Here is a 15,275-nt window from a genome sequence, read left to right as displayed (position 1 = left end):
ACCGAGTCAAAGAGCGCCATGACTTGTGCGGAAAGGAGGTTGATGCTGTCACACCTGGCCATCGCACTATTCTCTACAGAACGCAGGTCTTTCGGAAGCAGTGAGAAACTTAGCCTACAAGTCTGCGTGACAGAGTACTCAATATCTGCTATAAACTGGGGCTTGGTTGATGGCACATAGAATCGACTGAAAATTCCTTCCTGGCACATATAAACCGCAAATACTCGATGCTGATTTCATCAGACCCGCTGCGAGAGACTCTAGGCCCTAAACTGCGTAGAATAATTGATCTCATGGATCAGAAATTGATATCTCGGACAGTGAAGTAAAATACATTGGCAACCCCACGGTTGACCATACGACAGTCGATAAAAAGAGCCAAAATGTTAAATTTCACCTTCATACTTCCTACACATATATACACGGTTCAGATAATCAGTACTGAGAGATTTTAGCAAGGATGGCGAGTGCTTGATCACAAATTCTAAAAGACACAGGATAATAGTGCAAATGCCTACCAAGACCACAACTCTGGCTAGCTCCAAATCTGTAATGCTGCATGGACTCTCTGGTCTATTACAAGTGAGTTGCCTACCTCCATGTCCTTCAACGTCTATAATCCTACAGGAGCTCGGCTTAGCTTCACCAGAATGGCTACTAGACTCCAGCACCGCGTTGAGGTGCGAGCTCATTGCTGGAGACCTGGGGGTCAGCCAGGTACCCGTTCTTTGACAGGGGTTTGATCCTAAGGGAATAAACGACATAGATACGTCGTGACCAGTTATGAGTCAACATTTGCCGAATGTCGATCCTTAACTGCTTAATCAGCAGAAAGGGGGTCAACATCGCCGTTAAAACTGGGAGGCATTGGCTTTCCGCTGCTCTCTGAGTTCCACTTCATCAGACCATTGGCCCTCACTAGGAGGTGATATCTCCAATTCCATGGTCTGCGGCTCTAGCTGGCGCTGGGACTCCAGCTCCTGCTGTTGCTGCTGTGGTTGCTGGCGCTGGGATTCCAGCTCCTGCTGTGGCTGCTGTGGTTGCAGTTGTTGCTGCGACCCGAGCTGGGGCTCTTGGGGCTGACGCTCCAAAAGTCGTTGCTCGAAGTTTAGCCGCCTTCTCTCGTCACGACGAGCTCGGGAATTGGGAGGCCGGGGAGATGGGTTCTGGTCCTGCTGGGCAGGCCGGGGGTCGCGAGCCTGGTAGGCAGGGCCCCCATGTTGGGCGGGAGGAGGAGGATGGTCAAGAATACCTTGAGAAGCCAGCGCAAGATTTCCCTGTTATAGACGTGTTAGATTGTGACCATACTTGGGATGTCTTGAAAGCAATTGTTACAAGGCTGTCCAGGAGCTCGAGTCCTAGTCGACGCCGCGTTCCAGGTAAGTGCCAGCACTCAAGGGTGTCATGCCCTTGGCGGCGACAGATATTGCACCATTTCCGGTGCTGGGATCGTAAGCGATGTGCATTATACTCTGCGAGTGCTTTTTAGAGACTTACCTTCTTGACCTTGGAGTCATTGCCAGGGCCGCCTTTTCCAGGACCACCCTTTCCAGGGCGGCGACCTCCTCCACCATTGGGCTTTCGCCCTCCGGCTTTGGAAGATCCAGCCGAAGCATGCTGGCTGTCGTTGAGGGTCGCGACGGAGAGGTTGTTGGTCACGTCAGTGGAAGACATTGTTGAGATTTGCAAGATATCTATCGAGTAACCGATGAATGTAGCAAGAATGAATGTCTCGGAGAGAGGAAGGAAGAGAGAGAGAGGGAGAGAAGAGATGGATGGGGGAGAAGAAAAGGCTGGGAAGCGCATGTTTGCGTGCGGTACCCAAATAGGAAAGAAAACATCATAACCAGCAACCGATCAGCTGATTAGTAAAGCCCAGCCACAATTTACATAACACCAATCCCAATCGTGTCAAATATTACTAGTGTCTTTGATATGGAGAGGAATGCTACTTCACAGAACATTTGATCTGCGTTGAACAGCTGCGGCCATTGTATTTCTGCCATCTTATGCTTGTTGTATAACACATGTGGAAGAACATTTGAAGAATCACTGACTGGCAGCAGCTATTTACAACACTTAACAGACTTCGAGATGTCGCCTAGCTCTTCGTTCTATTTGGATTACAAAATTGGAATTTGCATGTAGTTCCCAGCGTCTTCATCGAATACGGAGTTTGATAGTATCCAAATGCTGACCATGGGCCTAAACATTCGTACAATCATGTGAAAAGGTTGAATTTTAATAATTACACCAATTCAGGTCAGATTAAATATACACTTCTTGGAGTCCCACCCGTAGATGATACAAATATTATCGGTGTGCTTGATATGGGGAGGGCTTCTATACTTAATCCGCTTTGGTGCAGCTTGGTGTTCCCGCATAGAGAAGTACATAGTAGAGTAAAGAGGGCTGGCAGAGGCAGGAGCGACCCACGCACTCTATCCTAACCCATGCGTTTGCTCCCAAGTCTTCTCCTAATCAACTTGAGTTCCTCTAATAGTTCTCTACAACGTTCTTCTCTCCTTACTTCGTTTCCCTCCGTCTCGTTGGGAATCTTAAAACATACTTCTCTTATCAAGTCCTTCAGTTACTACGCTGATTGCAATGGCACCACGGCGCTTCGAGAAAGTACCTGGCTCGGAGACAAAATGGAAGCAGGTGGTAAACGACGCACATTTGTGGGAGAAAACTCTCCAAGTCTTCAATAACTTCCAATCTGCATCCAAGTTAACACAGGATCAATTCTTGCTCTTTCGAACCATCGTTCTGAAAAGGGGAACATCTTTTGATCCTGCTAAATTCAATATCCAACAGGAGCACCAGCAGGCAAGGGCGCTTCTCAACGCGTCAACAAATTTTCAGTCCTATAAGGCTGACATCAGAAACCGAACCTTTGTTGGCCAAGGGGAATTTGGTTTACTACGTAAACAGCAGAGGGAAGTCCTGGAATATGACTCAAGTGATGAAGACAAGTTGACCAGGATTGATGAAACCCCAGTTAATGCCACCTTTATCAATCTGCTGCAAGCGATTTCGGAGATCCCTGCAACTCCGACTTCTCATTGGCGACATAGCAAGATGGAGTTCGTCGCAGATTTTCGACACGGTCGAAAATACACAGCTATCACGGACGGTCAATTACAGGATAACCAAAATCACGCCATAAAGGCAATCATCGAATGCAAAAAGGACGTACGCAAAGAGAACATCGTAGCAACTGATATGCAAGAGGCCGCTGAAATAGTGGCATGGATAAAATGCTATCCCAAACCAGAGCATCAGTATTATCTAAAATCCTTTATTTATATCGAGATGTCGTGACTAACGGATATAGGCGCATCCTTGTTTCTCAAGATAACACTGAGATTTATGTCACATTTGCAACGTATGACGACAGATGGTTGCGGCATCTCAGGTGCGGTGTTAGAAAGTTCGACGGCCTGATGCACATGTATCAGCATAGTCCATGGGACTTAGAAGATGAGCAGGATGTCGATGATGTCGCGGCAATACTTCTTGCCATTGCTCTTATGCCCACCCCTCCTTGAGTGGGTGACGGTGCATCAGTATTTGATCAAGTACACTCGCACTTACTGGTTTAATAAAAAACCTATCAAACTTTGAACCTCCGCGGAAACGCGGTCGGTACTCGCTGAATCAAAACTCTGGGCCCACTGAAAAGTGGCTTACCAGGGATTTCAGCGGTATCGACTCCAGCGATGAGTAGACACCTCTACGTGGTGCTGGAGACTAGTACTCGCAGTTCAGAGTTCAACTGTTTGAGGAAGCAAAGATCTACTCAAGGAGAACCTATATCAATGTCTTTTATACCGTGAATAAAAGGGAAGCTTATATGCTCTCATCTGTCTTACCAGTACAGTCCAACATCGCGGTTTGCATATCCTACCCGTCTCTTTACCTTCTCAATTTTCTCATGATTGCTGTTGTACTAACATATGCCGTCTCATAGGACAAAGATACCCTACGATGGTTTGCCTCAACTGTGGACGATTGTTCAGATCTAATCAGCATGGTATTATCATTGACAAAATTGCTTCATCTCGATCAGAGCGGGCCACGCTCACAGTAGCCAACTACAGCACCTGCATGAATCTAGATACTGTCTATTTAACTATTCTTTTAATCTACCTACAATTCAATGTATTAAATCAAGTCAACCCAAGGGGGAAGTTTGCTTAGATTCTGAGCTTTCAATGTATGCACTGTTTCAAAAGTTGATAACAAATAGGAAACACAAGGAGTCCGAAAGTGTACTCTTGATAATGATTACCATTGAAGACTGGCTACAGCAATAATTCTAGGATCGCTACATATAGAATTTATTTGAAAATATTCTAAGCAAAATAAGTAGACGTTAAATTCAAGCTTTGTCCTGGTAGGCGCCTTTCATATCTTTCACCATTCCCATAAATACGGTCGGTAGCTGATTATACACAATATATATAATCTTGGAGCTCGTCTTAGCTTCGCCAATATGGCTACTAGACTCCAGTACCACGATGAGGTGCGAGCTCGTTGCTGGAGACCCGGTCGCTTGCCCATGACGACCAGGCAACCCATTTTTCAACGGGATTTTGCAAGACATGTTTAGATGGATGCACCTTTCGGTGCTAGAATAGGCATTTGTAGCTCAATAGTGTGATTCTTTCAATATTCAAATAAAAGAGCTTAACTAGCTCAATTCCATTTTTTTGACTTCTTCTAGACGCTTGCTTGAAAGAAAGCTGGCAAGATAGTCAAGAGTAGTTGTATCCTTCTTTTCAAGGCTATAAAGAGGCGACTGTCGGATTACCACATCTTGGCCGTCCATACAAGCGTAGTAGATTCGAGTATGCTGGGGACCGACAAGAGAGACCATCAGAACCTAATACAACCGCAGAGTATTGACTTAGCTTGTGTAATCTTAATTTGATGATTCATTGAATGGGATAAAACATACTGGGAATCTCTGCTCGTCTTTGAAAAGAAACTCTGGTCCTTGAGCGTCTTGAATGTCCTCTTCAGCTGCATCATCCTCATTGATTCCCTTCATAGGTTGGTAGGCACGATTTCGCATAGCAGTGATAAGTTGCATCAGTTCACCATGCATCATCGAGCCATCATGACCCATGTCTGATTGCCTAGAGAGCAATATAACATGGGGATATTGGGTTGCATCATCCTCGCTTCTATACTCGTAGACTGCTGCATTCCACTTTTTGTTTGGAAATCCGGTTGTTTTGGAAATACCCTTACCCAAGTACAGGCCGTGGGGGATGCTACAATCGCAGTTAGTCTCGGCGATTTGATCAAGAGATTCGAGAATTGAGGTGATAATGATTTACCTGACTCGAGTAATTCCACTTAGGTCAGAAAGAGCCCAAGCACATTTCCCAATATTCTTGCGCGGGAATCCGCCAAAAACCCAATTCTCGAGGTAGGAAAAGAGAAACTCCGTGCATTTGTTTGGCCTCCACCTTGTTTCATAGATGTTATCCACATCTTTAGGCGGGCTATACTCGATGAAGTCAATATCACACTCTGCAGTGTCAGGATCAATCAACTCATCAGCGTCGATAGGATAATCATCAATAGCTGACTGCGAGAGCGGCGCGAACAGAATAGGTGGGTCGCAGCTTGAATAAGTAGGCTTATTATCTGGACGATCAAAGGTATGAGGAACGAGACGTATTTTGTTCTTCCTAAGAAACTCCTCAGTGATAGCACTGTGGTTACCCAGCATGCCGTTCTTCTCAGCTCGGTGCACGGTCTTCCACAAGGCTTGAAGCCTTGAACGAAGTCGTGTGGTGACGCTGGGCATTTTGAAAGATATTTGTAAGAAGATAAAAATGGTTGTGTCAAGTAATCCATCAAAGATTCTGGGAAACTGAGTTTAAAAAATTGCCAGGTTATGGACAAAGTGAAGATTGTGGGAGGAGTTGGGAAGTGCAATGGTAAACATTTGATCATATACGCGCAAGGCGGCAAAGAATGACCTATGTTGTCACCTGACCATTTGACACCCTAATATTACCAGCCACTAGCCAGCTGCATATTCGAAGCCCATCTACAGAGATGCCTTTTAATCCTAGAAATGATACTTGTATTTGCTTTCGTAGAGATTGGGAGGTATGTGATATTCCATACTATCATTCGAAATATCCCCGACTGCCTTAGATTATGATTGGCCAGTTGGAAACATCTTAATTGTGGCTTCAAGTGTCGCCTTCAATTCTGGCTTGTGGAAGGCCTGGATAAACAATCTATCTAGTGGGTTCTTTAAAATTTGCGATACCTCAATGAGTATTAATTTTTGGCGTTCCTATCTAGAGGCCTCAAGAAAGTAGGATCACATCAGAGTAAGAACGAATTCCCATTGCGCAATATTCTGCCACTGTCTCTCAAAGACATCAATATCTCCAATTTAAGACTCTATTAAATAGTCAGCACTAAGACATAGTGGGCTCGCATGGCCTGAGGACAGTAGACATTTAGTTGAAATAGAACTTAAACACATATGTAGACCTAATTTCCAGGCTCAATATATTCTCTAAAAGATCCGTTCAAAAGACAAGATATACTAAAGTTTCTTCACTCGATATTTATATCAAGTATCAATTAGTGATGTCAACATTTACCCCTGTATCTGCCCGTTGACTAACAATTGATCACTATAAGGCACCGAAATAGCGTTATTATCAGGATGGCGTGAGGCTCGTACTGACATCTGGAATATTAAAATACACTCCCCCAAAAGGAGAAGAAGTCTGATACTAAATTTTTCTTCCATATCCCGGATCGAGGGCATGTCTTCGGCTTGGCTGTAATTTCTGCCACTCATGTCTTTAGCAGATTCAACATTATTTTCTAACCCAAACGAGCTGTATAGGTCTAGGTTTGCGTTTGAGCACTATCTTGTGTGGCCTTGAGAAAATTGAAATCTTGAATGGTACTATATTTAGACTAATGGTGGTCCTGATGGCTAGAGATCAATTGATATGCAGCAAACATTGAATATCGTAACTTTCAAGGCCTGGAGAGACGTCAACTGCCGATATATAACAGCCTTTACGGGATTATGCTGGCCATATTACCTGTTGACGTCAAGATTTGACCGAGTTTCACGCTACTTCGACCGGCGATAACTTCACAGATATCGGTAGTTATCCAGTTTTTCTAAAAGTCAAATATGGAAGCTGTGGCTGTAAGCTGTAAAATTAAGCGACCTCATTGCATAGATGGTAAAGTTAAGCGTTAATTTTGTGGTCATTATGGCTCTAGAATACCTTAAATACGTGCCTTTTGCTGTAACCCATAATCTTCAAATCTTCATCCCTTAATATCCGTAGTTAGAGTAGGGAATTTCTCCACCTTGGTATAGTTTGAGTAGGGTCGATTGTCGAATGTGTTAATACTATCTAGTCACTTGAGTTCTTAGACATTCTTAAAAAGACGCAGAAAATAACCGACAATATCCACATTGTAGTGTTTAATGACTAGCATTTCTCCTAGTGAGGCAATGGGCATTCGTATGGATGAATGTAAGGATCAAGTTGGTCCCAGGGTTTGCAACCGTCTCGGAGAGGGCAAAGAGAGTTTCAATTTATATTAAGGTGCAGATTATGTCTCAAAGAAGAGCATATTGTCTCTCATTTGATGGTCAGGCCTTACTACAAACTTCATACTTACGGGTTTCATCACGTGATCAATTAGGGCTCATTCCAAATGCGGAAAACCCGAGACAGGCAACTTTGAATGATATGCTAGCAGCGTCAATGGAATTGCCACCAAGACAGGCCTTTGAGATCAAGAAGTAGATATATGAGGTCTTACTCCACTATCGAACTTAGAAAGTCGACTATCTAGCAATACAAGAATGATGACCACATCGCTAAACGCCAACTCTCCAACCATGGTGAGTAGCGAGACGTGAAGAGAAAATAAATGACGACTCTGGAAACACCTTGATATAGGATATACAAATTATGCCAGTCTTGATAAGTACACCCAGGGAAAGGAGCGGAACATGGGGCATTACATCATAAAAACTTATCCAGCAAGAGCGGTATAAAATCCGCCCGGTGAGGATGTCCGAGGCAAGCGATATGAATATTAGCAGAGGCTATCAATCTCTAACAAAGAGAGATCTACTCTAAACAATGTGTGTGACAGATGCGGAAATTTCAGAGCCATCTAGATACGGCGTCCGTATCCATACTTACTCTGTTTACTCTGCTGTAGTGTACGGTGCCATCTAGGACAAAACAGTGTCGGAGATAACCTGCTTTTATACGTTGCCCCGTGGCGAAGGTGTGTAGGCCAAACACTGTGAAGTAGATCTACCCCATTCCGATTGACAATATTACGAAGGGAATTCCAACTTAGTACACCCTCGGGGCGTTATCTAGGCCGTCGGATTGTTTCGGTGCCCTGTCGGTGCCAAGAGAAGAGCCTAATTTTCACACCCCGATGGCTTCAGCGTTTGGTCCACACACCCTCGCTGCGGGGCAACGTATAAAAGCAGGTTATCTCCGACACTAATGACCCATTTCATTGTTCATTTGGTGCCTGGATTTATCTTACTGAAAGGAATCAAATGCAGGAGGGCCATTGTGCAACCAGCCACTAAGGTCGGTGTAGCAGGGTATCCTGAAGTAGCACCGTCAGTGAGTCATACCGAATATAAGTGCGTCACAGGACACATATTAGTGTCCTCCTCATCAGGATAAAGACAGCAATGTTTGCCACTTTAGTATTCTCGCCCTTTTCTCCTTCTACTTTTCAAAAAAAAGTTATTTGGCCGCGGGGGTTGAGAGCACAGTTGGCTATGAAGAAACGCTTCTTGTCTGATTCATCATTTTAAATGTGGTTTTCACTCGGGCGACGCTTTCAACCTCAACCTAGGCTCCTGAATGCTCCGTGGGTGCTTAGTTACCTTTCTGGTACCTACGTTACTGGCATTGGACATAGCCGCGCTGTCCCCGGCTCTGAATACTCTGATGAACGGCCAAAGCTACCCTTTTCACCAGGTCGTAGGAATCAAGGTCTTTTTAGATACCATCAAAAAATTCAATAACCCTCTTCGAACCAGCCACACAAGGTAAGTGAATTAGCAGCGGGATGTCGCTCATTCCTAGTCGCGATATTCATATTTCTTACTTTTATATCTAACTTCAGATGGAAGACATGCAGGATGTGAAATCTCGAAAAAAAGGAAAATCACGAGAAGACGAGATGTGTGTAGATCTTTTGCATCGCTGGTAAGTGGATAATTTCAATACATAAGGCTGTATTATCACTGACCGCATCATAGTATCGCATTTGTGGTGATCACAGACGGGCTTGTATTATATCAAAACTTTTTTTCAGACGCCGACTGCACCATCTCTCAGATCCAACTCTCTATCGCTACAACATGCGGTTCTCTGGCAGCTCGGCACTGTTGTGGGCTGCAGAGCATGGACACATAGAAACAGCCAAAACACTGATCAGCCAACAGGCGAACATCCATATCACAATACTTTTCGAGAGCGCGAGCAACTGGAAGCCAGGACCGTCAAATAGCACGGCAGATGATGAATTATCACTCTTCATTCCACTGTTTTCTACATGATCTGTTAACTATCATAGCGAGACAGAACTACCAGATGACCCAAGGTTTTCGATGCAATGATCAACAAAATGTGCCACTGCAACTAGTTCTACTAGTACTATCTCTCCTAGGACTATCACTCCTGGTACTACTACTGGTACTACCATCAAATTTGGTATTGTTACTGGCGCTGCTGCGGGTTTTCCTGCCAAAACCAATACTGATCGTGCTACAGTGACAGGCGTGTATGCGAAGCATGCTCCTAGACAAGGGAGCCAACCCGAGTTTGACGGATGTCAATCGCAAAGGTGCTCTACATTACGCCCTATATCACGCGCAAAATGGAAGAAGTGACACCGAACTAAGTGATCTTGTCTCTATCAACACAGCGAGCGAGCAAGAATACAGATGCTCCTTCCATTAACATGAAGGACAAAAGTGCATGTAAGCACATTCGCGTTTACCATGCAGCTCATTTGTTCGTTTGTTGAAATTCACCTCTCGACACGCTTTGTCAATCCCATCGAATGGATGGCTGAAAATTATTCCTGAACTACGGTTCGTTATCCTAGCGTTGCACAAATGCTTAATACCGGCCCGGCACTGATAAGGTGCTGTGTCCTGACACTGTACAACTGTCGGAGAAAATCTCACTGAATAAGTGTGTACCTGGTCGCATTAACCAAGTCTCCAGCGATGAGCTCGCACCTCACCGTGGTGCTGGGGTCTAGTAGCCAGGCTATCTATGGATGCTGGCGAAGCTAAGACGAGCTTCTTGTAGATGCATCTAGGCTATGAATCGTAGGTAAGTTTCGTGCTGCTTGATAGGAGCTTTACCAAGGGAAAATATCGCTTGAATATAGATTAGGCTAACCAGGCTATTGTCAGAGCGGTGGTTCTTCAACGACCAGATTTCATGTTTCGACTTCCGTGTCTTGGGCTTGAGGGAAAGTTTCAGATTTATATGATTTCAGATTTATATGATCTTAGCACAATAAGTATCAATATATTTGAAGAGAGAGACGGTTTATCTCCTGTCTAACGTAGCATCATGCCCTCTAGGCCAATACCGAGGTATAACACGGATGTTATGGGGATATTAATATTATCCAATGGTACTTCTCTAATTCAGCCTGGGCCTGGGCGGCTGCAACGTTCTTCTGATTTCATGACGAGATGTTATTGGCCCCAGCGCATTATCACCATATTTTATCGTATTATTCGTATCATCGGTATCATCGCGTGACAGTGACCCGACTGGCAAATTGGCAGACATTCCCTGGTGGGGAGCCCCTGTATCAGTGTTATTGCTGGTGCCAGGGGCAATGCCTGCTTCTGTGAGCTCTCGAAAACTCCTTCTATATTCATGACTATTCTAATCCTTGTCTCTTAGCTCTTATCTTGAGTTGTAGTTGCAGTTGCTCGCAGTATGGTTCTCACAGCGATTGGGTGCTCAATACAAGCGAGGACACATCGAAGATTCTTCTTCTCAAAAAGAGAACTACACCAGGCCCGATCAAGCAGCGACGACTCTAGACTCGATCCTGTCCCCACCCACATTCTCCGGGCAGCCCGCTGACACTGTAGCTGGCTGTCAAGACAAATTCTATAATACAACGTGGCGATTGACTCAGGAGTCCCCTGTGCTGGATTATTGGATTATTGGATTATTGGATTATTGTTCCTGCTGGAGCTTAACACGTCGACGTATCACCAGACCGAGACCCGCCCAAATAGTTAACACAGCGAGTGCTGTTCTCGGCGCGTGAGGAAGCCCGGGGAAACGGCGTGTTCTGGCGCTGTCCAACCAGGTTCTGGACCTCGCGGGCAGGGAACAGACAAACCCAGAAAGGGGGTAATTAATAGCATAGATAGTTTATGAATATAGAATACAAATAAGCGATTGCCTCGGTCACGTCATGCGTAGATCCAGCGCCAGACGAGGCTGTCCGGGGTACAAGAGCCTAAAGGCTAAAGGGCCACGGCCAAGCAGGAGCAAGCAGTAAGCAACGCAGGGAATAATGTAAGTGGGCGGCCCGCGCTGAGCCTGAGCCACATTTCTCTCCCCATTTCGCGACTCCAACCAGGCCTTCTCCCTAGCCCAAAGAAAACGAAACAAAACAAAAATAAAACCACACCCCCCAGTCTTTGCCTCCCTGGACTCGATTCCCGACTCTCGACATTTGATCCCGAGATAATGTGCTAGCGAAGTCGACCCTTGCAACAGCCACTCGCGCATGGCTCTCTCTCTTGTCCGATCTGCTCCTCGTTTCGATGACTGCTGGTAGTCTCGTCCATCCTTTGGCCCAGGCGGCGCAGCAGCAGCATCCCCGAGTCCGCCGCCCCGAGTCCTCGCTCTCTTCCTAAGGAACGCCTGAGATTCTCTTGTGCGTGTGCGAGTCCGTGTGCGTGTGTGTGTGTGCATCGAGCCCTTCCGATGCAGGTGCGTTAACTCCTCGTTCTACCCTACCCCTCCATTCACCAAACCAGTACCTGAGTGCTGCACGCGCTCCCAGCCTTGTTCTCGGCTACTGCTAGCCTGACCCTGATATTATTACATTGGTGCAGGGAAATACCAGCTGACCTGCCAATCACCTTCACCAGACTACCGCCAGTTCCTACGAAGCTGACGGGGAGTACAAACGAGGCCATGTCCCCAATCTCTCAATAAGCGACGACAGCCATCATGTGACCGAGACCATAGGCCATCTGTACGGCGACAGCTACGATCGTCGAGACTCCCGACGACTGAGCTACATATCCTCCCCACTCGGCGAGACGCTGTCCGTGACCCCGGCAAGCACGACCACGACAAGTAATGGAAGTATGGAGGCATCCAGCAGGACAGGCGCCGTCCCGAAGAACAACAACAACAATAATGGCCAGAGGTCATCAGACGGGCCGTCGCGGCCACCAATCACCACAAAAGCGTCCTACGAGAGGGAGCCCTCGTCACCCGTGCACCTATCTCCCGCCGACACCGCCAACTCCTCCTTTCCTCTCAACGATATAGACTATGAGTCCGATCCAGCCGCCATCACCCAGGAACTCCACAACCTCGCCGCCATCCGCAGAATGTCCATGGACGTGACGGGCGACCCCGATTTGCCGTCGTTCTCGAATATCCAAGTGCCGTCCATAGCCCCATCCGCGTCGGCCGACGAAAATGACGCTTCTCGGCTGTTCTGGGTGCCTGCCCGTCTTCACCCCGAGCTCGCTCCGAAGGAATTCAAATCGTTCTTGGAAAGTAAAACAGAACAGATTAAGCGGAGGTCCGGCGATTTCTCTTCTAGCTTGTCGGTAAATGGCGAGGAATCGAGTGGCGGTTTACGCCGAAAACGATCGATGCTTTCGAGGCAAATTGACGACTCGACTGAATACACAGATGGCGCTGACAAGCTGGAGAGGAAACGTTCAGAAGGCAGATCAAAAACAGACACACCCAATCCGAATCTGCAGGAACTGGAGGAACTGGTTGATGATACGAAACAATTAAATAAAGAAGCATTTGCCCTGCTAGGAGGTGTCGAGCGTCTGGATATGTCGGCGACGGAGGATAAGCCTATCCTCCCTCCAGCCCCTCCTGGTCATAGCCTGAAACGCTCTACTAGGACCCAATATCGAAAAGGCAGCTTAAAGAAGGGCGAACGACCACCTTATTCAAAACGACTTGGCAGAACCCCAGAAACATTAGGAGGAGACCCGCTGTCCACAACAGCCGAGGATCCCCCCAAAATCAAACCTCTAGCCCGATCATCCACCGATCCTGGTCGGAGTATCTCAGAAAGACAGGTGCCCGAAAGACCAGTCCAGCCAGTGCTGTCAACCGATCTTTCGCCCAAAGGCAACGCCTTGCCACCGGGAAGCACATCAAATTCCACGTTTGACTCTATTCTCGACCCGAAAGCTGCTGGACCTTCGCAGCCTCGTCAGTGGCATTCTCGACTCAGTTCGAATGGCCGGTCCACGGTCCAAACTCCCTCGTCCGCTCAGCCACTTCCTCAAATAGTGGAAACACCCCCTCCTGCCGAACCGAGCAGACAGTCGTCGTCTAGTTTGCAGTCTTCTATGATCCCTGAGCGGACATCTTCCCACGATCCTTCTGTCTTCAACAAGCGGCCAGCTTCGCAAAGACAACATAATTCACAAACATTAAACGATATTACCTCACATCCAGCACTGTTGCCAGGGAACTCGACACGAACTGATAATTTGTCGGTAATCCCGACTTTTATTGAAGATAAGAAACCAGAGAATAAGAAATCTAAGGATAAAAAGGATGAAGGGAGTCGCAAATCGAGTTGGCCGTGGTCGCGTGGCTCGGACGACAAGGAAAAGAAGAAGGACTCTGAAGGGAAGAAGAGTAAAACAAAGCAAAGTGCGGCAGAGAAGGCATACGATAAGCTAGATAACACCCGTCTGGACGTGCTGCAGACATCCATTGATAGCGTGCCTCGAGGCCGCGAAAGTTTGGTCTTAGAGCGACCCGTTGATCAGCGACTCGAAGAGGAACGAAGAAAGGAGAGCGCGCGCAAGTCTTCAGACTCGAAAAAAGATAAAGAAGGCTTGCTTTCGTCAATATTTGGTGGCGGCAAGAAGAAAAGCGGCGGCGATCACAAGAAGAGCTCCTCTCGAACATTATCCCCGGAGCCTTCATCTATTCGATTAATCCCGGATGAGGATTATCCCTGGAGTCGGTTCAACATCATGGAAGAGCGGGCCATCTATCGTATGGCTCACATAAAGCTAGCGAATCCTCGTCGACCGCTTCATTCGCAGGTTCTCCTGAGCAACTTTATGTACTCGTATTTGGCCAAGGTCCAGCAAATGCATCCCCAGATGGGCATCCCGACGTCTCCTTCTCAGAGAGTGCAGCAGCAGCAGCAGCAGCAGCAGCAGCAGCAACAACAACAACAACAACAATCAGATCAGCCGGATGAATATACCCAATATCAACGTTACCAGGAGGTGAGTTCACCATTGGTTTTGGTAGCTTAACATTGTCTAACGTGCGCAGCAACAATACGTGGATCAGAGCTATGACGAGTACGATTACGAATCCGACGATCGCGGCGACCATTACCAATCTCACTCAGGAAGCAGTCGACAGGGCTACGAAAACGACAACGCATATGGCCAGCGCCAGCATTACAGTGGCTCTTATGGGTCTCTTGGAGACGCGGCACAGTTAGACAACGACGAGGAGATGTGGTGAACTCCCTCTCTCCCTCTTTTCTCTCTTAGTGACCCTTTCTTTATCATAATCATTCTCACCTCAGGTTCTTATGGCGTCTACCGGCGTCTTAGAGGGCATAGCGTTCGATGGATAGTCACCATTCTCATAACACATGTATTCCCTATTATTTCAACGTTTTCTTACTTACATGCTGTGACGACTGCGACGGGTTATTTAATTAGCATCCATATTGTGTATTTAAATATATCAAGCATTGGAGGTGCTTGCGGGTTACAACAAATCATAATTATCAACGTTAATACTAGTACGTATCAATACCGCAGTAAGTAGAAGGACCCCGGGGTCATCACGTGACCAATCGTCGCCTGCGCCACGGGGTCATGGAGGATCGACATCAACGTCTTTCTTTCTCTGTTACGAGCCATCTTCATGACATAGAACCAAACCGCGAACCAAATCCCAAACCACATCCTCGCTGTAACG

At 46.6% G+C, this 15,275-nt stretch overlaps 5 protein-coding genes across 5 annotated transcripts; 2 read left to right on the top strand and 3 right to left on the bottom strand.

The window, feature by feature from the left end:
* Positions 1-851: 851 nt before the first annotated feature.
* On the bottom strand, positions 852-1,806 carry BGW36DRAFT_353422 (uncharacterized protein; the record flags this gene model as incomplete). The annotated part of the gene is made up of 3 exons (XM_046213433.1): positions 852-1,277; positions 1,309-1,443; positions 1,498-1,806. The coding sequence occupies 3 exons, from the start codon at positions 1,804-1,806 to the stop codon at positions 852-854; spliced, it is 870 nt and encodes a 289-aa protein (XP_046077613.1).
* An 801-nt stretch (positions 1,807-2,607) lies between these two features.
* Positions 2,608-3,551, top strand: BGW36DRAFT_353421 (uncharacterized protein; the record flags this gene model as incomplete). Its single annotated transcript, XM_046213432.1, has 2 exons — positions 2,608-3,284; positions 3,338-3,551. The coding sequence occupies 2 exons, from the start codon at positions 2,608-2,610 to the stop codon at positions 3,549-3,551; spliced, it is 891 nt and encodes a 296-aa protein (XP_046077612.1).
* Positions 3,552-4,696: 1,145 nt separating this feature from the next.
* Positions 4,697-5,824, bottom strand: BGW36DRAFT_402663 (uncharacterized protein; the record flags this gene model as incomplete). Its single annotated transcript, XM_046218865.1, has 3 exons — positions 4,697-4,888; positions 4,964-5,282; positions 5,349-5,824. The coding sequence occupies 3 exons, from the start codon at positions 5,822-5,824 to the stop codon at positions 4,697-4,699; spliced, it is 987 nt and encodes a 328-aa protein (XP_046077611.1).
* Positions 5,825-11,331: 5,507 nt separating this feature from the next.
* BGW36DRAFT_5269 (uncharacterized protein) lies at positions 11,332-12,153 on the bottom strand. Its single transcript, XM_046222394.1, has one exon. It carries the CDS (start codon positions 12,018-12,020, stop codon positions 11,508-11,510), a length of 513 nt encoding a protein of 170 aa, XP_046077610.1. The 5' UTR covers positions 12,021-12,153; the 3' UTR covers positions 11,332-11,507.
* BGW36DRAFT_402662 (uncharacterized protein) lies at positions 12,033-15,193 on the top strand (the record flags this gene model as incomplete). The annotated part of the gene is made up of 3 exons (XM_046218864.1): positions 12,033-12,038; positions 12,200-14,563; positions 14,613-15,193. The coding sequence occupies 3 exons, from the start codon at positions 12,033-12,035 to the stop codon at positions 14,808-14,810; spliced, it is 2,568 nt and encodes an 855-aa protein (XP_046077609.1). The 3' UTR covers positions 14,811-15,193.
* Between the last annotated feature and the right edge of the window lie 82 nt (positions 15,194-15,275).

Source organism: Talaromyces proteolyticus (genome assembly GCF_021365285.1).
Source record: "Talaromyces proteolyticus strain PMI_201 chromosome Unknown BGW36scaffold_1, whole genome shotgun sequence".
Taxonomy (NCBI): Eukaryota; Fungi; Ascomycota; class Eurotiomycetes; order Eurotiales; family Trichocomaceae; genus Talaromyces; species Talaromyces proteolyticus.
Note: the sequence above shows the minus strand (reverse complement) of the source record. Positions and strands in the feature narration are given on the sequence as shown.